Source organism: Cladophialophora bantiana (assembly GCF_000835475.1).
Source record: "Cladophialophora bantiana CBS 173.52 unplaced genomic scaffold supercont1.16, whole genome shotgun sequence".
Taxonomy (NCBI): domain Eukaryota; kingdom Fungi; phylum Ascomycota; class Eurotiomycetes; order Chaetothyriales; family Herpotrichiellaceae; genus Cladophialophora; species Cladophialophora bantiana.
This window is the reverse complement of record NW_015971590.1, coordinates 875,451-897,519: the sequence shown is the minus strand read 5'-3', so window position 1 is coordinate 897,519 and position 22,069 is coordinate 875,451. Positions and strand designations below refer to the sequence as shown.

The 22,069-nt window shown below is 52.9% G+C and overlaps 7 protein-coding genes across 7 annotated transcripts; 4 read left to right on the top strand and 3 right to left on the bottom strand.

The window, feature by feature from the left end:
- Nucleotides 1-3,260: 3,260 nt before the first annotated feature.
- Z519_09911 (uncharacterized protein) lies at nucleotides 3,261-4,244 on the top strand (the record flags this gene model as incomplete). The annotated part of the gene is made up of 4 exons (XM_016767631.1): nucleotides 3,261-3,277; nucleotides 3,387-3,418; nucleotides 3,515-3,644; nucleotides 3,785-4,244. 4 exons carry the CDS (start codon nucleotides 3,261-3,263, stop codon nucleotides 4,242-4,244), a joined length of 639 nt encoding a protein of 212 aa, XP_016616423.1.
- Nucleotides 4,245-4,716: 472 nt separating this feature from the next.
- Nucleotides 4,717-6,435, bottom strand: Z519_09910 (uncharacterized protein; the record flags this gene model as incomplete). The annotated part of the gene is made up of 1 exon (XM_016767630.1): nucleotides 4,717-6,435. One exon carries the CDS (start codon nucleotides 6,433-6,435, stop codon nucleotides 4,717-4,719), a length of 1,719 nt encoding a protein of 572 aa, XP_016616422.1.
- Nucleotides 6,436-7,171: 736 nt separating this feature from the next.
- Nucleotides 7,172-7,877, top strand: Z519_09909 (uncharacterized protein; the record flags this gene model as incomplete). Its single annotated transcript, XM_016767629.1, has 2 exons — nucleotides 7,172-7,380; nucleotides 7,433-7,877. The coding sequence occupies 2 exons, from the start codon at nucleotides 7,172-7,174 to the stop codon at nucleotides 7,875-7,877; spliced, it is 654 nt and encodes a 217-aa protein (XP_016616421.1).
- Nucleotides 7,878-8,235: 358 nt separating this feature from the next.
- Z519_09908 (peptidyl-prolyl cis-trans isomerase-like 1) lies at nucleotides 8,236-8,781 on the top strand (the record flags this gene model as incomplete). Its single annotated transcript, XM_016767628.1, has 2 exons — nucleotides 8,236-8,268; nucleotides 8,326-8,781. 2 exons carry the CDS (start codon nucleotides 8,236-8,238, stop codon nucleotides 8,779-8,781), a joined length of 489 nt encoding a protein of 162 aa, XP_016616420.1.
- Nucleotides 8,782-11,969: 3,188 nt separating this feature from the next.
- Nucleotides 11,970-14,315, top strand: Z519_09907 (uncharacterized protein; the record flags this gene model as incomplete). The annotated part of the gene is made up of 1 exon (XM_016767627.1): nucleotides 11,970-14,315. The coding sequence occupies one exon, from the start codon at nucleotides 11,970-11,972 to the stop codon at nucleotides 14,313-14,315; it is 2,346 nt and encodes a 781-aa protein (XP_016616419.1).
- A 2,011-nt stretch (nucleotides 14,316-16,326) lies between these two features.
- Nucleotides 16,327-19,694, bottom strand: Z519_09906 (uncharacterized protein; the record flags this gene model as incomplete). Its single annotated transcript, XM_016767626.1, has 2 exons — nucleotides 16,327-19,284; nucleotides 19,353-19,694. 2 exons carry the CDS (start codon nucleotides 19,692-19,694, stop codon nucleotides 16,327-16,329), a joined length of 3,300 nt encoding a protein of 1,099 aa, XP_016616418.1.
- Nucleotides 19,695-19,907: 213 nt separating this feature from the next.
- Nucleotides 19,908-21,602, bottom strand: Z519_09905 (uncharacterized protein; the record flags this gene model as incomplete). Its single annotated transcript, XM_016767625.1, has 1 exon — nucleotides 19,908-21,602. The coding sequence occupies one exon, from the start codon at nucleotides 21,600-21,602 to the stop codon at nucleotides 19,908-19,910; it is 1,695 nt and encodes a 564-aa protein (XP_016616417.1).
- Between the last annotated feature and the right edge of the window lie 467 nt (nucleotides 21,603-22,069).

Below are 22,069 nucleotides of genomic sequence, written 5' to 3'. Positions count from 1 at the left end.
GAAGACACTGTCATCGAGGGTTTAATCCCCACCGTCGTGGAATGCTCTCCCCGTGCCAGCAATGCACTTACGTTCGTTGCAGCTGAATAGCGCGCAAGATGCAACAGATCTCCAGCGGCTAGGACACAGAAGGGCTTGATTCGATAAGTTTCCAGCTAAGAGACAGTGCAGGTCACCATGACCTCGTGGAGGGACGTTCTAAGATGATTGACGCTGAGTCGGCACGTCCAAATCATTGCTGTCGGCCCGAGCAGGAACAGATTCTCAGCAGAGCCTTGTGACCATTCAAGCTTTGGATCTTGGCAGCACGCTACCAAAACCTTTTTGATTGTGTTTCCGGTATGAATTGGATTCGGATACCCAATGAAGAGATACATGAGATGTGGAGGTGAAGTGCTTGCCGCCTCCAGACCGTCAGCGACATATTGTCTCGCTTCCGAGGGACTAGCTGCTGCGTCGATTTCAAACGGCGCCCTCCCTGGTCCGGATCTTTTTCCGGGAACGAATCGCGAGCAACAGCAGCTCGTATCCGTCTGGACACGGTGTAACTATCTTCCAGAGTTGAGAGTCGCAAGGGACGATTTCGGTAACATCCCGCGGCTCCTCCTCCAACTCGTAGGATGCTGTGTGAAAGAGGCATCTCTGCATGTCAGACAGCCCAGTCAAAAGAGCGATATTGTAAAAAAGTAATGATTGTGGGTAAAGCGAGTCCCTTGGCGGTGAGGTTGTAACGCACCAATCTGAAACTGGAGTCGCGAGGTGAAAGAGAACACTAATGCGACCAGAAAGTTTGCCCTGCCCGACAATGTGTACTTGCCAGAGGATTGGCAGAGTGACTTCTTCGACCATGCCGCCCCACGCTGCTGGTTGGTTGCCCATGGGAAACAGTAACCTCGTGATAAACTCTGGTGGCTGCAGGTGGCATCGCACAAAACCATGCCCATTCGGTCATTGTCGAGCTTGTACTCAGTTCTACCTGTGCTTTGGTTTGACGCACCGAACGGTGCTTGGCTTGCTTACATCCAGAAACTGGCAGCCGTCTTATCTCGAAACGACACCCCCGCACAGCGCCTGTAATAATATGATCTCAACAAAGACCTGTTTCATCTTAACTCAAACGAGTAAAGTTCGAGAATGTTCGTCTGAGCAAAAGACGCTGATGGACGGTGGAGCTGGATGATGGCAATTCCTTCCGGTGCCTGAAAGAATGCAGAGTACCTTCAGACAGTGTTCTTTGCTCACCCAGGAACGCATGAGGTCGGCGGGTATTTTCCACAGGAGGGGGACCCTAAAGTTCCAGCCGCCTCAGGCGCATGCATGCCCTTGGATCTATCTGGAAAAGCGTCCCCTGACGATCTTGGGCTTCAAGCCTCATCCGTCATCATTCATGTCTCAAGTCCAGGGAGTGATGATCGTAGCCTTACAAGGAAGGAGGAACAGAAGACCACAGGCTGCGTCGCAAAGTGTCCTTTGGAGTCCCATGCCGGCAGTGGGTGAAGAGTTGAATCCGTCATGAGTCGGAAGGGAGACGTACGACCGTGCGCATTTCAGCAGAGGGAGGAAGCGAACGGACGAGGATAGAGTGATGGAGACTCCAGGTCCAAAGCAATTGTACCTTTGGTATGTACAAGGTCTGTAGGAGAGGAGGAAGAGAAGACCAGTGATGCTGGGAGGCAATGTTCATGGCGTGGTGAGAGTGCGGTGAGTGTGCCCCAATGCCTTTGTAGTGACAGCCGTTCGGTCGTCATTCAACGAGAAAAGATCGCCGGGCTCTTTCGGGGTGCAGGGATGGATTGTGCTGGCTCTCCGCTGTGAGGACGCAATTGGGAAGCCAGTGATGATGGCTTTCTCCTGACTTTCCCCTAAGTACATACGGTAACCCGCTGCTGATAACATCAGTGGCCCTCGTCAACGCTGCTCCAACCCGGCTTAGCGGGATGATTGATGGTGCAGTTCCCCGGCCCCGTGAAGTCAATTTAGCCACCCGGAACGCATCCTTCGACCCAAAGATCCAGTAGCCTGAGACGCCTAAGTGACCGACCTACGTTCCGGCTCAAGGATGTTCCTGGCGACCTCGTGGCTGGCACAACCTGAGCATGGGCTTTGCGGGCGTGGGTGTGGTCACCGCCAGGATCCCCAAATTCGAGGGCATCCACTGTGGTGCTCAGCTGTGACGAGGAATCCTCTCCAAATCAGAATCCCATTTGTTACTAACAGGTGACATTTTTGTCTTTTTGGCCAGACAGACGCCCTCTACCTCATACTAGATCAAACCTACCAAGCATTTGGGCCTGGAACAAGAAGGGACCACGAAATCGAGCTCGTGTCCGCACAGGTCAGCGTCGCCCGTCTCAATGCTGATCTTGCCCTCGTCCGTGGGACCGAAGCCAGGCTAACATCCCAGAAACTTCAAGACCCTCAGTTCTCATTGCAACACCGGCGGGAAAGGACACCAGGCCAAAAAGAACTGCTGTGTGTAGTACCTGCCCCCCTTCCACTTCCCCCTGTCAACGGCGGCCGCGAAACGGATTATGTAAATGGAAAGCGGTCCACCCGTGTGAACAACAAAAACATCGTCACCTCCACGACATCCAACGAACGTCATTGCCACCATTGTCACCACATCTACATTGCTTCGTGGGTTCGGTGAGGTAAAACCCCCTCGACCACCCATCCTCCTCATCACCCTGTCCCTACAGCGAGCCAGGCCCGAGTCAATCCGTCACTCGCCTATGAACCAAGCTAGTCGCCCACACTGAACGCCTCAGTCCCTCCTCCATCACTTTCGCCAGAGGTCTGGAGGTCTCACGCAGGGTGTGTCGCAGGCAGAAGGATTTGCAGAGGGAGCAAGTTAGGGGATCAACATCGGCAAGCAAGACACGATTTTCCAGCAACAAAACCAGCCGGATCGGCAACTAGATCACGTAGCGAACCGCTTTCCCCCTTCAAGTACCAGATCCCACACAAACCGTTAAAACCAGCCATACCGAATTTCCTTCTGCACGACTCACACTGCTGTTTGACCTCCCACGACACTGGTGCCGAGGAGCGGATTTTTCTTGAGCTTGTCCGACGGTTCTTTTGCTTAGGTGGCTCACCAACCCATTCGGAATTTACTCCTCAGTGGTGCCAAAAAAAAAGGGAAGAACCAGAGTTTGAAATGTAGTCGAGACACTTTTCGACCCAAAGGCAATTTTTCAAAACTCGGACTTGTCAGTGTCGCAATAACTGTGTGAGTGGTGGCAGGTCGCAGAGTAAGAATGAGTCTGCAGCCCAGGTACGTTTTCAATTCGCCCGACTTCCTGGTCTGAATATCGAGCCTTGAGTGCCCCTCCTTTTCGCCGGGAAGAGTCGATCCCTCTAACTGAGTTTCTTCGTGGCCATAGGCGAGAATATCACATTGTTGTGCTTGGTGCTGGTATGTTCGGACCATCCCCCTTTTTTTTTCCAGCTTGGGTATTTTCTCTAGCTGCCAAAGTCTCAGACTGACAAGGCGGTCTCGTGCTCAAAACAGGAGGGGTAGGTAAAAGCTGTCTCACGGCCCAATTCGTGCAAAATGTCTGGATCGAAAGCTATGACCCGACCATCGAGGACTCGTATCGAAAGCAGGTCAACGTCGACGGCCGACAGATCATGTTGGAAATGTAAGGATCCGGGTCTGCCTTTTCAACCTTTTCATCCCATTTCCCATCGCCTACATCAAAGGCAAGAAGACCGTGCAATGATCTCTAAGACCTCGTTCAGATAGTACCCATGCTAATCAGCCGTGTGAACCTTTCTCCAGCCTCGACACGGCCGGCACCGAACAATTCACAGCAATGCGCGAGCTTTACATGAAACAAGGCCAGGGCTTTCTCCTTGTCTTCTCCATTTGCAACATGAACTCGTTCTACGAACTAGCCGAACTGCGCGAGCAAATTGTCCGGATCAAAGACGACGAGGACATCCCTCTCGTCGTGGTGGGGAACAAGTCCGACATGGAAGACGACCGCGTCGTGCCCCGGGCACGAGCATTTCAACTCGCTCAGTCATGGGGGCAGAAGCCCTACTACGAGACGAGCGCGAGGCGGAGGACCAATGTCGACGAGGTGTTTCTGAACCTCTGCGCGCAGATCATTCAGAAAGAAGGGGCGCGAAATCTCATGGCCGAGCAGCAGGCGGCTGCGAGGAGGAGGGAAAGGCCCAACCGGCATGATCGCAGGGGCCGGAGGCAGCGGAATCGGGACAAGTGCGTTATTCTGTGAGAGAAAAGACAATCGAGAGACGGTAGACTTGTTGAATTTCCAAAAGAGTCAGCACTACAGAAAGCATCTCTGGAACATGGAACGAGATGTGCCATGACGCATTTCGGGATTTTCCACCAACGGCTTTTTTTGAAGCATGCTAGACAAAAAGAATGGGGCTTGTCTAAAAAAAGTACGAAAGAGAAAGAGAGGGGGAGGGCGAAGGGGGGGAAAAAATAGAAAGAGTTGATTCTCTAGACTTACCCGACTCAGGTCGAAATGTTGTCCAACCACCATATTTGTCTCATTTCGTTTCCATTAATCACCGAATCTCTGTACTCATTGCCCGCGTTGCAGTTTTCCTAGATATGTCTGTCCGTCTCTTCGTATTAACTTGAGCACAACCCCACGCGTGCCCTCCACGGCCAAGTAGATTGGCCGAATCTCATCCAGTGGACATGGATGGATGGGGAGACGGGGACCACCCGTAAATCTACATCCTAAAGACGCCAAATCTCGTCTGCTTGTCATCAGACTTGCCACCCAGGGCGACCTTCAAGCCCATGGCCAAAACACTCCTAGTCTGCGCGGGATGAATGACCCCGTCATCCCACAGCCTCGCGCTGGAGAAGCAAGCATCACTCTCGCGTTCAATGCGATCCCGCAAGCCCACGTCCACGCTCTTGCCCACCGTCTCCATGACGGCCGTCAACTGTTCGGGCCCCATGACTCCGATCTTCGCGTTTGGCCACATCCACAGGAACCGAGGCGAATACGCGCGGCCACACATGCCGTAGTTTCCCGCGCCGGCGGACGAGCCCACGACGACGGTGAACTTGGGGACGTCGGCACATGCGACTGCGGTGACGAGCTTGGCGCCGTTCTTCGCGATCCCGCCTCGCTCGGCGTCCGCGCCGACCATAAACCCGGATATGTTCTGTAGGAATACCAGTGGGATGTTTCGCTGGCAGCACAGTTCGATAAAATGTGCACCTTTTAAGCTCGACTCGGAGAATAAAATGCCATTATTAGCAATGATTCCGACTTGATAGCCGTGGATCCTCGCGAATCCCGTCAGCAAGGTGGTGCCGTAGTCCTTCTTGAACTCGGCGAATTTGCTGCCGTCAACGATGCGGGCGATGATTTCGTGCATTGGAATCTGTTTTCGCAGGTTTGTGCCGACGATTCCGGCAAGCTCGGATGGGTCGTACAAGGGTTCCTGGATCTCATCGGGTGTTACGGGTGGATGTTCCCTGGGGTGGTTGAGATTGGAGATGGAGCGACGGGCTAGAACTATGGCGTGAGCGTCATCCACGGCGAGATAGTCTGTGACACCCGAAACGGAGCTATGGAGGGAGCCGCCGCCGAGGTCTTCAGCAGAGACCACTTCCCCTGTCGCCGCCTTCACCAGCGGTGGACCCGCCAGGAAAATGGTGCCTTGTTTCTCGACAATGATGGATTCATCGCACATGGCAGGCACGTACGCGCCGCCGGCCGTGCAAGGGCCCATTACCACGGCAATCTGAGGAATGCCCATACTGCTCATCCTAGCTTGGTTGAAGAATATCCTTCCAAAGTGGTCTCGATCTGGGAATACGTTGGCTTGATTCGGTAAATTTGCCCCTCCCGAGTCAACAAGGTATATGCACGGTAATTTGTTCTGCTGGGCGATCTCTTGCGCCCTGAGGTGCTTTTTCACGGTCAAAGGGTAGTATGTCCCACCCTTGACCGTGGCATCATTCGCAACGATCATGCATGTCACCCCTTCCACCGTGCCGATCCCAGCGATGACGCCCGCGGCGGGGACTTCGTCTTCATAAACTTCATGCGCGGCCAGGGGCGAGAGTTCCATAAAGGGGCTCCCAGGGTCGATGAGAGCCGTTATACGATCTCTTGCTAGCATTTTGCCCCTTTGGATATGCTTTTGCCGCGCCTTCTCTGGGCCTCCTTGGGAGATCTTCTGGTGCAAAGCCGCGTATTTGTTCATGATCTCGCTCAGCTGAGCCGCATTGTCTTTGAAGTCCTCGCTGGACTTGTCCACCGCGGTCGGGAGGACGGAGATGGCTTGGGAATGCCGTCGGTGCGTGAATGTGGCTGTCGACCTTCTTGTTCTTGGTCCGAAGCGGGATGTGGAGGAGCATTTGCGGTGTTCCCGTAAAGCGTGGTTGAGGCTCCTCAAGAGAGAGTTGGTCGGAACATACTTTGAAGCCATGGTAGATCTGTCTGCAGTACCACACAGGGAGGCCTGAGCAGAGACGATTTTGAAGAGCGGGATAGTTCGTGACTAGGGAGAGTGGCTTGGATCTGCTTGGACGTCTTCAATGCGACCGCGGTTGGACGGAATCTGTTCCTGTCCATTCCCGTCAATAACCGAGATCTCGGTACGGTGGAGCATTTCTTGTTGAGAATCAATCTCCCCTGCTTAGTCATTGGCGAAGAAAACAACAAACAAATCGAAAGATGTAAAGGCCGGTCAAACGCACATGTTTTCTAGATGATACCTTTGATCATCAAGACTTGGTGCATTACTCGGCCTATCCCCACCTATACTCTCACTTTGACCTCTCCACAACATGTAATTGTGCGAGGTGAGATGACACGTCAGCGAGAGTAAGACGCCCAGATCAACATTGTCTCTGAGCCGAATGATACCGAGTATTTTCGTCCGTACCTAGGTACCTAGGTGGTGAGTGATTGCGCGGCGGTTTGGGGAGGAGTTAGAGTTGATGGCCCATCTCCAACCAGCTAGGGATTCGGCACATCTCCCGCCTCCGTTCACAGGCGTTGTTACTTTTCACTCCAGGCTCACTTCGCTTTTACAGACTTCGAGAATTGTGACCCGCTTGTGGAAATCTGATATCTAAACAACCTAGCCTTCAGCAAAAGCTGAGTTGAGAGAAACATCTTTGTCATCAACCAGCATTTCCACTGCGCTGTCAGCCGGCAACATGGCTCAGGCGACAGAAGTTGTTTTCTTACCCCTCAAAGAGGGGAACGACCCTCAAGGCCAGAAGTTGAAGGCCACACTCGAAACAATACTCAAGCAGGGCGGACCACTGCGCATGTATTCTGGTGCGCAGGTCGAACATCCCAACGTCCACAATCTGTTCATCGATTGGACCAGCATTGGCCACCACGAGAAGTTTATTGCATGGGAGTAAGATGACCGACTCCAAAATGATATGCGTCGCCGGCTGATAGGGGAATAGAGGGTACAAAGCCTTTCTGGATGATGCTGTGAGCTTATGCGAGGGACCCCCGAATCTCTATCATGTGCATTTCGAACCATTTCCGCCTACTGCCGCTTTCTCAGGGGTAACCGAATTTATCACGCTTTATTTCCCTGCCGACTATTCGGCCGAGGACCAGAAAACTTGTCACGAAAATATGAAGAAATTGGGCAACATCATCCAGCGTGATTGGGAAGGATGCAGGGGGGCAGCTGGCGGTTGGGTGGCTGAAGAGCTCGAAGACCCAAAGACCTCGGAGAAGGCAAGAGTGTATGTCGAGCTCATAGGGTGGGAAAGTGTAGATTCGCACATGAAGTTCAGGGAGACCCAGTCGTTCAAAGACAATCTTCATCTTCTGAGGGATGCGAAAGATCTGAAGAATGTGGCCATGGTCCACGTTGCAGCCAAAGAGTTCAAGGCATGATCTAACGGACTAGAGAATGTGTGCTGCTGCAGCAAACTTGGGATCGGATGAATACAAGAACCTAGTAGAGCGTTGATCGGAATTTCGAGGAACTTGATAATATCCCCCTCTTGCGCGGTGACGGATCAAATTGAGAGGCAGAAATACAACACGGAAGTTTTGAAGAGACCACGGTAACGAGGGCCTCAAGCGACAAAGGACGATGCCAAGGCGGTAACCAGTTTTAGGAAATGCCGACCACATGTTCCGTGCAACGTCTTTCTTCTCGGGTTGCTGTGTACCTTGTTAAGACCAGAAGTCTAACCCGGAAGACTCTTCAAGTGCGCCGTGCAAGCTCTCAATCCGGGAAGAATCAAGCATGGCGACCGATGTCGTCCTTGAGACGACGATGGTACATCCCTATTCCGCTCCGACGTTATTCTGTAATCTCAAGTACTGATCCTTACAGGGTGCAATCACTCTCGAGCTCTACAACGACCATGCGCCCAGAACTTGCAAGAATTTCTCCACCCTGGCCCAACGGGGATACTACGATAACGTCATCTTCCACCGCATAATTCCCAACTTCATGGTCCAAACCGGCGACCCTACAGGGACCGGTCGGGGCGGCTCAAGCATTTACGGAGACAAGTTCGCCGACGAGATAAGCCTTTCCTTGAAGCATACCGGCGCAGGTGTTCTCAGTATGGCCAATAGCGGGAAAGACACAAACGGAAGTCAATTTTTCATCACACTGGCACCCACGCCTTGGTTGGACGGGAAACACACAATTTTCGGAAGGGTTAAGAGCGGAATGAAGGTCCTGCAGCGGATGGGGCTTGTCAAGACCAACAGTGAAGACAGACCACTGGAGGAGGTCAAGATCATCAGAGCAAGAGTGGTCGAAGGAACAGAAGCCGAGTGACAGTCGAGAGTCTCTTCCTTGCGACACGATGTGATCTGGTGCCCGGATTGAATGATCCACGAGCAAGCGAATCTGGACAGGACTGCCGAAGTCGGTCACAATGCCACGCCACTCCTTGCTAATTTCACAACGGGAAGACGAACTGCCGAATGCGTGACTCCTTTTTCGGACTCATGGTCCCTCTCCACATACGTCGAAGATGCTGCGCGGAATGGTGGTTGCTATCCGACTCAGGAGCAACGTCCTTGCCTTTGATGGACCCAACAAAACGGTCTCTATATCCGTTTTGAAGAGCCCAAACCAGCGGCCAGCACTTTGAGACAAGCGCTATTGCTAACGCTTTTATGGGGTGGTTTGCACAGCCGACTGGCCACCTCAAATGGCACCGATTCAATTGGCACTATGCAGACGATTTACGTGGAGGTCAAATCAGTTTCCCTTCATATGGCGCCCCTGAATATAGGGCAGATCGACGCCGGGTGGCTTTTGAAGAGCGCTTCATCTCGCCCTGGGATTTGTCCCCTATTCAAACGCCGGCATCTGCAACATGTATTGTCTCAAGACACCCATGTGGTCCACCACGCGAGCACGGGGAATTGAATATGTGAGGTGCGATTGGATTGTCAATTACTGCAAAGTTTAATTGCGATCGGAATCTTTTTTAAGCAACAACCGGATTAGTTAAGGTGGGCGCTTGTAGAAAGCCTTTCAGACTTCGGCCCCAGAAATTGCGGCATGCCAGCCTTGCATCGAGTGTTATAATTTGAATCCTCCCTTTTCTTTTCCAGCTTAGCCTCAGCGTCTGTGTCTGCAGCCTTACCCAGTCTGCAGTCAGGCCGTAAGTAATGCCTTCAATTTGGGCCCCGGGATTATATATCCGGGGTTTGGGTTTTCGGATACGTTCGTAGATCCGAGCGGCTTCTGACTACAGGATTCAGTGTCGAGGCAGACATCTCTTTATGTACGTATTGACTTGCACCGAAGATCAACGTCGGCCGCTTCCGGACATCTCATAACCCTGTCTTCTTAGGTGCTCACATCCATCCGATTTCATTGTCCTTTCTTACTGTTGATCGAATAGGCTGCTTGAGGGAGCCAACTTCCCGGTGGTCTCTAAGGCTGGGAAAATCGACCGAGGAGACTGGTCCTTCCGTCGACGCAGGAAACACCAGGACACATCCCAGCTAGAACTTCCCACCTGCTCGGACTCTATCCGATAGACCATCGTCGTCGAGGGGCGACCCCAAGAGCTGAATCCACTGTGATTCTCTCACCCGTAAGCCGCCAAACCAATTGCGCCACTGTGTGGCCTTCCTTTGCCTCGGATATTGCAGTGGCGGCTTATATTCCACCGCACGAACGAAGCAGGATACCCGAGAGTTAGCTTTGTGAAACCTCTGGTATCTGCTTGTACCTGTTGGTGAGTGCTGATGGCATAACGGATGGAACATGCAATGTCTCGTGCACGGGGACAGTCGCGGACCGAAAACTGCGAGCTTACTCAGGCATGAGAGAGGCCAATCTTCTCAGCCGAGAACCAAAAGTACTTGTGAATAATTCACGACCCGATCAGGCGGACCAGACTCCAGCGGTTGCAACGCAATTGCCGCTCTGGCCGCGACCATGGACGTGGTGGTCATCCCAAAGGTAACCATAAGCGCGATATCATTGGTTAGAACTGTGCGACAGGGAGCGAGATGCCGAAGATCGACAGCTGAGGTCCAGGGTCTCTCGGGTAGGTACTGTAATACTCGGAGAGTTCGGAAAATATCATTAGTACAGTAGGTTGTTATGGATTTCCAATCTCGTATACTGTGGGAGGGGAAGTGCTTGGACTTTGAAGAGGGAGGATCCAAAGACATTTGCAGTCGCGCCGTGCCGATGTTTCCGTATCACAGAAAGAAGGGCAGAATGGCTGTTGAGAGCGCCGTCTGGATGTTTTCTGGAGGGTGGACAAGTGGAGAGCCGAATCAGCCACCGTTGGGCGAGGAGTGACGAGGAGTTGGATGGTGCGTGGTGGTTGGCCCAGAGGCACCTGCAGCTAGCTGGGGCTAAGTGGGCGATTAGTCTCCTGCAAGCACCTAGCAGGCGAGCTTTCAGGCCGTCACACCTCGGCGGCAACAGGTTTGGGCCCCCCATTCGCTCAGCTGGGAGTGCCTAGGGCTCTTTAGGGCTCTTTAGGACTCCCTGTGGCTCTGCTAAGGGACCCCAAGAAACCCCCCGACCACCCAGGGCTGATCTTCCCTGCAGCCTCGAATCTGCACCATTTCATGCAATTGTTCCTGGCCTGTCACCCTTTCGCTCCAATCACTCTATCTCCTGCGCTGCTTTTCGTCAGCTTTTTCCCTCTACCTGCGCCTCTCATTCGCTTGCTCTGCTGTGTGATGCTCAAAGGAGGGGTCTCGGTCCGCTCCAGATCTCCACTTCGTTACCATCGAGCCCAGCATGAATGCCACATCTGGGCCTCACCGCACAACCAATGCAAGCTCTCGTCGAAGCGCTGACTCTTCCTCCGAACCGCTGAGATGCACCACTGTTCACGATATGGAAGACTGTCTGGAACCTCCAGAGCTCGATAGCTCTGCTCTTCGAATGGTGCTATTGCTGCCTTCAACTGGTAGCTGATCGTGTCGTTACTCTTTTGGGTCGATATCACCGTGAGTAGAGTGAGTAGCGGGGTGCGCAAATCGCTCTCGCACGCGCGGCCGTTGAGGCCTTTTACCACCACTACCACATCCTCCTCAGTTCTCACGCCGAACAATGTCTTCTCCCGCATGATCCCAGAGTTCTATATCGCACCTCTCGCCCGCCTTGCCCTCCCTCCCTTCCCAACGTCCGAGAGGCCTTGGGTTCCTCTGTCCTTCCATTCCTTCCATTCGCTGCCAGTCGTTCCCTTCGTTTTCTTGAGAGAGCAGGCTTTCTCTTCTTACCAAACATTCGCGAGAACTGCATACCTCAGAAGGCGGGTCCACTGAGCGGTCTCAAAATCCATGACCACTCTGCGAAAACGAACAGACATCCAATAGATTCGACCGTCTGACCGCAGGCCTCTTTTCCCTCAGCGCACATACACAGCCATTCCATCAAGTTTCGCTTGAAGAAACCGCTTCCCACCCATTCCCTGGGTCTGTCACACTACTGGGCCAGCCGTCGATTGCGGGAAAAGGTATATACACACCAAGGCGAAGATGCCGTCAGTATCGTCAGAAGCATTGGCGCAGTTGGCAGGAAGAGGGATTGGTGAGAGCATGGAGGACCTGGTCAAGAGAGTCAACATCCCGATCAACAGCACGACGCCTCCTGCCCTCGTTGCAGCCATTCAACATGATCCCTTCAAGAACGCAAGCAAGTACGGTCTTATTTTCGTTTACATCGGAATTATCCTGGTGCTGTCCACGACGTTCAAACGGCTATACTACTACTGGGGAGACAAGATTCGAACGGCTCTGTACAAAGAAGAAGTCATCAACTCCGCCTCGACACTCAGCCCGCTGGGTGCTTCACCGCACCAAGGATATGGCGACTATGAACTGCCCAGTGCAATTAGTGCCCAAACGGATGGTTCGACAAGGCATTTTTTTCCGCCCACTGGACCTCTGGTGGCCGAGAAGGTACAGCAACAAGCAGCAGTCTCGGCCATTGCACCCCTCAACAACACAATCGCCCTGTTTCGATGGATCTTCTACAGACCCATCCCGGCCATCAAGATTGGCAAATGGAGTTTTACATTCCCTTCCCTCGGAGTTGTCGTGGTCATGCTCATATGCCTTGTGTCCTCCTTACTTTACTGTTTCCTGCCCAGCCCACTCTTCTACGCATCCATGGCATATGGATCTCCTCCGCTGGCAGTGCGGGCCGGCATGATGTCCGTCTCCCTCCTGCCGTGGGTAGTCATGTTGGCTAACAAAGCGAACCCTGTGGCTTTTTTGACCGGAATCGGGGCGGAGCGACTGATTGTGCTCCATCGCTGGACAGCGTATTTGTGTGTCATATTTGCCATCATCCATGCTGTCCCATATTGGTATCAATCGGTCACAGATCCCGCTGGCTTTGCGACGTTCAAACTCTATTTCAACCAGCAATATTGGGTCTACACGACAGGCATTGCAGCCATCGCTCCCCTGATCTTCCTCACCCTCCACTCCATTCCCATTCTTCGCCATAAAGCATACGAGCTCTTCGTCTTCCTGCATATTCCGGTCGCTTGGGCCTTCATTGGCCTCATGTTCTGGCATTGTCACAACTACTTGACATCATGGGCGTACCTCTACTCGACAGTGGCACTGATGCTTGTATCGCTGTTCACTCGTCTCTTCTTCTTGAACTGGATGAATCCATTCCGATCATCGTGGCTCATCGGAGAAGAGTCTGCTGTCACCGTTCTGCCCGAGAATGCTGTCAAGGTCACCATCCCAACACAGAAGAGGTGGCGTCCTGGCCAGTACGCATACTTGAGGATGCCTGGGATTGCAGTCTTCGAGAATCACCCCTTCACCATTGCATCCTTGTGCAGTGAAGACTTCCCGTCTGAATATGGCGAGCAATACCGAGACATGACCTTGGTCTTCAGACCCTTCTCGGGCTTCACTCGCAAAGTCCTCGACACCTCAATCAAGAAGGGCCCCTACAAGACTTACCGAGCCTTCATCGAAGGACCGTACGGCGGCATGCAACGACAAATGGCCTCGTTTGACCAAGTCATCTTCTTTGCCGGCGGCAGCGGCATCACCGCCATCGCCAGCCAATTGCTCGACCTGATCAAACGCATGCGCGACGGTAAGGCCACGACCACCAAAGTGCATGTCATCTGGGCTATGAAGCGGCCAGACATTATGGAGTGGTTCAAGGAGGAACTTCGGATATGCAGAGAATGTGCTCCTCCGGGCTCAGTTCAATGCCACTTCTTCATCACGGCTACCAAACGATATGAGCCCTTCCCTGAACCCAAGGAACACCGACTCAGTGGCATTAGAGACAAGATCACTGACGCGCTCGACAAAGCAACGGGAGGATCGAAGCGGAACTCGGCCTTAGTGATGATGGAACAGGAACCCGACCTCAAGCGCGAATTTGAGGACACTATCACCGCTCTCCCCCAAGCATACGTCGCCGCTCCTCGTCACCTTGCGCCACCTGGGACCGAACAGGCGCAACCATACTTTCCCCCTCCACCAGCCGAGAAACGCGTCTCGACAATCTCTCAAGCCCAGATTGAAGCTACCCGCAGCTTTGATTTCGGCTTCCCTCAGACACCCACCAAATTCCAAAAGAACCTCATGCGGTTCGCCTTCTTACCTACCAATGTCACATCTCAGAGACGAGATGGTTGGCGGACAGAGTACGGGAGACCCGACATTCCGTACATGCTCAAAGGGCTGAGCAAAGAATTTGGACGCAGGACCTGTGTCTATGTCTGCGGACCGCCGGAGATGAGGACGGATGTGGCGAATACGGTGGCACGGCTGCAGAGTGAGGTATGGAAGGATTCAGGCAAGGACGAGATATTCTTACATGCAGAGAATTATGCCATTTAAGACCGAGATGTCGGTTGGTCCTCACAGGAAGAGGAAGGAGTTGACGGTGTGCCATGATACTGGGATTTAATTTGGGGGGCCTGCCTAGGAGGCAAGTTCGGAGCTTGCTGGCATTGCCCCTCGGGCGGAGGAAACGGCGCATATACCAAGCACCACATCTATGTGGAATGGGTTACAAGACCCAGGATCTCACGACGTGAATGAAAGAAGAGAACAAGCTGGGTTCTCGTGACATGTCATGGCGACAGTTTCTCATATGGGCTCTCTGACGGATTTGGTTGCGTGGTGTGGTCTCCGAGCTATTAGGCCGGAGGAGTTGTGATACCCTCTTGTTGGTCGTGCTCGCGTGTATTTAGCTCCTTTGTACAAAATCGAGTCAGAAGCCATCATGACTAGATGCTGGCGTGAATGCAAGTCATTCCGATCGTTAATATATACCTTGCCTTCGAGGTTAAAATTGTAGTGTTGTCCGCTGTTGCCCCCGTCTCTCTAGCTGGCTTGCCGGTCGTACAGACTCTAAATACAGAGAAACTCTCATGATGACACGGAGATGGCCTCAGCAATCGTTACTACCCAATATTCGCTCTCTATTCCCACAGACTAAACTAAAAATGCAGTACAAGACACATGGGCATCACCGACGGTTACCGGTTGGGGGAAACATGCTGCCTGCCATCGTTCTCCGTTCGCATAGACCAAGAGTGCAGTGGACTTCCCGCTCTCCGACGGGAAGTGCATATTAGGTGTCCCCCCAACCCAACAATCCCTTCCAGGTAACTTTTAGTGGCTTTCCTCTGGTTGAAGTGCGAGTACGCCGTAAGACTGTGCATGACCACCTCTCCTAGACTAGAAATGCAGTGGAAGTGACGCCCGGAGAGCGCGAGCGCACTGATTGCTCTGTTCCCACCCCGTCCCAGACTCTTTGTCAAAAACTTGCCGTTCAGACGCACGGCCTAAAAGTGCGGTGTGCTTCGACAGGTTTGAGTCAGCCTTGGCCGGTTAAGTTGAGGGAGGATGCTGGTGGGCTGTGAAGCGCTCTGTCGTTCCGTCTTGGCACAATCATCCATGATACTGTAGGCAGATGCTAAAAAAGTGCAGTGTTCAAGGTTCTCAATTCCCTGTTTGGGCGTTAGCGAGACTACGCCAACATCTTATAGACTAAAAGTGCAGTGTAGTGACGGATCGGCAACCGCCAATACAGCAACACTCAACCCCCCGGCAACCCGGGCGAGATTGGACTGCGAGCTACCTCGAAAGAATATAAAGCGCCTCCCGAGGCCTAAAAGTGCAGTGTTGTCGCTGATTGCACGATCGCAATGTGCAAAGGTACCTCTCCTTCCGAGACTAGAAATGCAGTGCCGTACAGATATGGCTCCCTTATAGAATGCTCAGACATGGCCTTGCTGGCATAGCATGAAATGCATATAAACAGGCAGAGTCTCTCTCAGAACACAGAAGGACAGACACCGTTGACAAGACTGGTCAATGGTATCACATTACGCATACCCTTCCAACATCTTCCGCCATATCTCGCGGGCCCAGAAAGCGGTGCTAAACCTTCGGCATCACTCACTGAATCTGCCGTTGACAAGGACCAAAAAGAGCAGGCTCTGTCTGGCCGCTGTTCCGACCTTTTTCTTCAGGCAGACTAAAAATGGAGGGCTGCTGAATTCCTTTCGGGGATGCCGTGGGGGTCTCGTGTTCTGTGGTCCAAGGCGGTTGAAGGCCTTAAGAGAAAAGTGCAGTGAAGGCAATGCCATAAGCACCACCGTCTTCTTGAGGTCAAGAGTGGCGCGTTTGCCCAATCGCCTCCTATTCCAGCCACGTGAAGGGCTTGGAGTGTCAAGCGCCAAGATAGGACCAAGTAAATGAGGGCGAAGATAGTAATGACAACGACGCCTTTCTCTCGAACAACCACAATTGCCTTGTCAATTGTCACGGAGAGTTGAATTATGCAATATGTACCAAGTCCAAGTACTCCATTCGTATCGACCACGTTGAACTATACCATTCAGCTGCAAACTTCCCAGATGCCCAACCGTCCGACATTCTCTCCTGCGTTACGGATGACACATAGCCTTCGTCGTCTGTCTCTCTGCTTCTCACTTAACCCGTTGTCCTGCATTGCATCTCCCTGCCATCCCTCCATCACGCGCTGGCCCCAAATGCTCCCCACCGCCGTGCCCCGACCTGCAGCTAGGTTGTAACCGCCACTCGTGACGAAGCCGATGAGATCATGCACGTCAGGACAAGGGATGTGTTTATCCCATTCCGTCGGCTGGACGAACGGGTTGATTAGGAGAGAGGTAAGGTCTTCCACGTCGCCAGAAGCCTTATCGAGAGGGTTTGCCTGTGCTTCGCCATCCTCCAACGGACAAACGGCCATCTCTTTTCCCTTCTCTTGGCCCTTTGCCTTCCCTTTGCTCTTCTCTTTTGGAGGTGGCGGCTTCTCCTTGGGTATCTCCCCATCTCCTCTTCCGAACGCGCTGTCCGGTCCAAATTTCTCCACAATCTCTTTTGGCGCATTTTTGGGCAGCACATTGATCTTCGCAAGGGATTCGCGTGGGTAGCTGAATTGATGACGGGGGATAGAGAACTTGTTGGTCTTGATTTTTGGGAAGTGTGAATTGCCGGAGTGGCCCTGGGCGTCGGAATGGTTGTCGAGAGCAAGCCAGCGTGCGCGAAGGTCGCAAGTGGTGGTTGTTGACGAGGTTGAGGGCTCTGTCATGCTTGCTGCGGGCGGACGTTGCCCAGGCGGTGGTCCGTCAGAGTTCCAGCTCTGTGGCTGCGTCTGCTGAGATTTGTCCGACCCGGTGGCCACTGATTCAGCAGGGCAACGTGTTGGTGTGGGTTTGGGTAATGATGGGAGGCGGTATATCCGCGCTGCCGGGGATGGGGTCCCTTTGTCGAGCAAGGTGATGCGAACCGTGACCAGTACAGGAAGTGGTGGAAGGCTGACACTTGATGGCTGCCTAAACAGTGATAGGCCCTGACTGGGGGAAAGTTGAGTATATTTGACTTCCTTCACAAGTTCTGGCACAATCTCGGGCTCTCCTTCACTTTCCGGGCTGGATGTATTACGTCGACGCGCTGGATCTTTGTCCTCAGCCTCTCGGGCTGCTTGAGTTCGGGCTGCTTTTCGCTGTCGCTGCGGAAGAAGCGGGACCGCGGCTGTCTGTGGAGAGGCGCTTTTATCTGGTTTCAAGTTGGACCCGGCTTCAGTGTGAGCTTGGTCTTTGGTGTCTTCAAACAAATACTCCCAATCGCAAGACCAACCTCTCCCGATTTCCCCACGTCTTCCTAGCCCTAAGTCCAATGTGGCCCAGGCAACTCTACTTTTAGGAGGTCGTCTGATCCACGAATCGAATCTCTTTTCGCTTTCCGTGCGCTCCCAGGCTTTACCCGCCTCCGTGCCCGGCAGATCTCCTGGAAACCACGGGACCTTTTGCTCAAATGCCAGCTGCTGTTTCTGATGTAGACCCCCAAAACGCGGAGTGCCGCCGGATGACAAAGGGTAGAACATCAGTGACCGCCACACAGGGTCGACGCACGTCCAGGGAAGGAGAACGGTCCACGTCCCTTGGGAGTTTTTAGAAGCACTGTTTTCCGCCCTGGATGCAAGAAGAATCACTGGAATTTGGGGATCTTTGGCCGTGACAGCCGGTGCATGGCCCGGTAATGCAAGTGCTCTTCGTCGATTGATTGCCTTTTGCGATGGCAGTGTCTGACCGATCCGCCAGCGTGCTTTGTGTGAGAGTAGAGCAGAGGACTCTGAGCTGTTGTCGGGAGGCCAAGAAACCAGAATCTCATCCATGAAAGTTCGTTCGGAGTTGCTGGGGATCTTAATCCGTTTGGGCGGATGATTGAGTCTGGGATCTAGAATATCAAATGATAGCATGGCATTCTGCGGGAGGATGCTGGGATTATTGAGTCCAGCAAGAGACGTCCACAACGACCCCATCGAATCGGCACCCTCAGCAGGTGCTGGAAAAGGGCGAAGCACACCCAGCAAAGCCTCGGTTGAGCCTGGCCCTTGGGCGTCAATGCTTCCGATCTCAAAACGTAGATCTTGAATCAGAGCCTGCGGTTTTTGCATTTTGGCGACTTTCAACAGCTCCTGCCAGCACTGATAAAATGCAGATGGATGGACTCGAATTAGGATTTTGTGATCAAGTTTGGTCTTCCGCTTTGTCGTCTTCCTCTTGGTCTTCGGAAGCGCAGACTTGGACTGAGCTTGTTCGCCCTCCTCAATCTCCATCTGAGACTGGTCGCCTGCGTCAACGTCCATCTTGCCTTCGCCTTGGCCGTCCTGCGGACCCGATGCCTCACTCTGCTGCCGTTGAAACCAGATCACCGTCACCGGGGCAATAGGACGCTTTTCGTTGTCCCGTTCTGAGATCCATCCGTGAGCAAATCGGGTGCCAGCCTTCCACTTTTTATGAATAGCATGGGAGAGTCCTTGTGGGCTGAATGCAAGTGCCTTAAGCATGCTATCCAACGCCGCTTCTGTTCCCAAACAAGCAATTGTAGACATATAGCTGGTATCCCACGCTATGCATCCCTGCGTAGCAGCGGCCCAGTGACTTGACCTGTAACTCTTCTCCGTGGGGCTCAATGGGATTGACATTCTCCACAACGGCTCCGTGGGTCGAGTCATATGCGCACGTTTAGTATGCCAAAGGTGCGTGGGTATCCATGTCTTGTTGACTTGTCTCCTCTTGTATTTCGTCGTTGCCTTCGGAGGCTCGGCCAGTTTGTTCTTCTTCAACCGCGGGATACGAGAGGTCAGGACATGGTTTTCTGGATCGGGCTGCTTCGCATTGGCCTGGACCTCTTTCTTCCTCTGACGCACAGTCTTGCGATTTTGGTTGAACGTCTTGAGCAATTTGGCAGTCTCCAAGCGCAGTCTCAATTTCCGCGACGGAGTTCGCCTTCGCTTCGTCACCGTAGGTGTATTGTCGTCTTTCATCTATAGCGCCCCTGGTCAGCGACTGTCAGTACGCAGCATGTTGTGCACAAGTAAATGGTGGGACTAACCTCGCGCTCTGCCCTCCCTCGCAGTCTTCGAGGCACCCTTTTGGCATTGTGGCTGGCGGTTCTCCTTCTCATATGTCTAGGGACCTGCTGAAACGCTCGTGTGGCCAATTGCTTTTTGGCCTTGCGCATGCTCTTCTCTAGGGCCCCAATCTCAAACTCCCTGGCCTTGATGAAAGAGGCCACATTAAGATCCCCGCTTGCAGCGACGACCGCCTCGGGTCGCTGCACCGGGATGGCTCGAGCATCATGATGTTTCTGTCGCTTGCGTGATGTCGATGATTGGTGAGGCTGGTCGAAGGCGACTTTGCGCTTTTGGCCGGCTTTCTGCGTTGACGGGGCCATGGCGTGGGACGGGGGACCAGGTCGCGGAACGCGCTCGAGGGTCGAATTTGGGGAAATCGAAGATGAATATATTTTGCGGGTTAAAGCGGCAAGACATGCTTGACACAGACTTGATACGGAATACCCAGTCTGCACCCGGACTATTCACCCATTTTGCACGTATGTCGAGAATGTTTCTTATCCCCTTGTGCTGTCCATATATACATCGTATAATTACAGTGACTGTACCTCTGTTAAGTACGTATCTAATGTCAGCATGGGCGGCAGCGCGGCAACTTCGCGTTCTTGAGCAGCTTCCTTTACATATCCGTCGTTCTCATCCCGGTTCGATACGCTGACGTGACTGAGTTTTTGGCTTCCAATGGCGCCCATCGAGTCTGTCATGGCCACCACCAAAGTCCGGGTTGATGGAAATTCTTTCTGGTATTCATCTAGCGCTTGTCGCCAGCGGCTCCTTAACTCTCCCGCAAGTGGCTCGTACCAGAAGAAGCGACGCATTGCTGACTCCACAGCGTTCCACGATCTAGCCTCTGCGAACTGCGCAAAGAGCCTTTTACTAAGAGCCATTGCTTGAGTAGCAAGCCGAAGCTCCAAACCCAAAGATCTCATCACAATCATCATGATCCAAATCAAGCAAGCTCTCTCTTCCGGATTCTGCGCTCGGGTAAAGGGAAGAGACCGGATCAACTCCTGCCTCGAGCCTCTGTATGCTGCAACTCTCGATATTGAGCCATTGGGATTATTCATATCGAAGCCGAACATAATCACCGCGAGGATTAAGTTCTTCTCCAAGCTATGCTCAGTGCAAGCGGACGACTGGAGACAGGCACATACTTCGAAAAGGTCCGGGTAATCTTGGCCATCTGAAGCTGGATGTTCCTCAATCGGACGTGGGGGGTAGGCGATTTTAGATTCAAGAAACGTGCTTACTCGTGAGAGGATCCGGATAGTGTCGAGGCCCAAGGTGCCCTGACGGGCAATTGCAGCAAACCCGGGCGGTAGTCTCGTAATCAATGAAAGAAGATCGTCGTTGAGCGGATGTTGTGGATATGCTCTCCGGCTTTTGCGCTTTGTGAAAGGGAAAATGGTCCCGGCCCCGGTTTCGAGCATCCAGAAGTAGTCAAACTGAACAAGAAAGGCCTTGACGAGTCCACGCAATCCCAGATTGTCAAGTCCCCCCTTTAGCGCAACGATGAGTGCTAGCCCCTTGCGATTAGCGATTCTGTCCTCTCTGTACAAAACATCGAGGCATGCCAAAGCCAGCACAGTCATCAGGATGCCATCGTTCGGAGGGCCACGGAGATGAGAAAGTTGGCTGCACAAGATTGACACGGCTTTGCGCCGATGGAAAGCAACCTCTAAAGATGGCTTGCGCGTTGGTGCTTGAGACATTTCCAAATACGCTTGAGACAGCGCGACCGCTCCATGATAGGCACTTTCATGTGACAGGATTAGAGGATAAATCCAAACAGTCAATGGATTGCTCATGTTGACCGCCAGAAACAATGGCTGCATGGAGGGCGAAATGGCCTGCGTGTAATAGTCCAGGGCCCTGGCAACACATGGTGTTTCTTGCCCGGGCAAGAATCTGAATGGATCCGTCCGCATACCGCTGAAGCTGACTTGGAGTGGAGAGGGCGCGCACGACCATCGGTGATCTTGCACTGGGTCTGACTCAAGTGAGGTTTGTGTCCTCTTGCGCCTTCGCTTGGGCGCTGGGTTTTTGACTTTGTTATTTGGATTTTGATGCGGCAATGCGTAGCCAGGCTGGGTCTGCTGGCGGATGGCTGCCCGGTATTTGCTGGAGATGTGTGATTTGACCACTCTTCGGTGCGAGGCGTTATGGTCTGGATTGTCATAGTTCAAGAAGGTGAAAGCATCAGCAACCTTGTATTTAGCAACAGGCATAATGAAGCCTCTCCCCAGGATCATGCTACCGAAGGCGAAGATATCAGCCGCGGTCACGAGGTACCGACTAATTCTGTAGTATAGCTGCAGGGCTCAAGCGCCACCATTCACAGATGTTCTTTCTGTGAGGGCAAATCTCGCTTGTCCGAAGGCTGTGAACAATCAGGGGTGAATCTTTGACGAAAGGGCCAATGCCAATGCCACGGATCAATTAGCCACCACGTACTCGGTATAGGGCGTCTCGAAGCCAAGGCATAACCAATTACTAAGCAACGGTGCTCGTGGTGTACTATACTTGTAGTTCGTTCAATGTCGTGCATACAATGGCCAAGTAAGTGGCGGAGGCGGAGGCTGAGTGAGTGGGAGCAGGAGATAAAAGCGTGAGGGCGCGTGAGACTCAAGGCTCGTCCAAGGTCTCTTTTCAATCCCCGAGCCAAGAGAACATATGCTAACCTCTTTTCGACAAG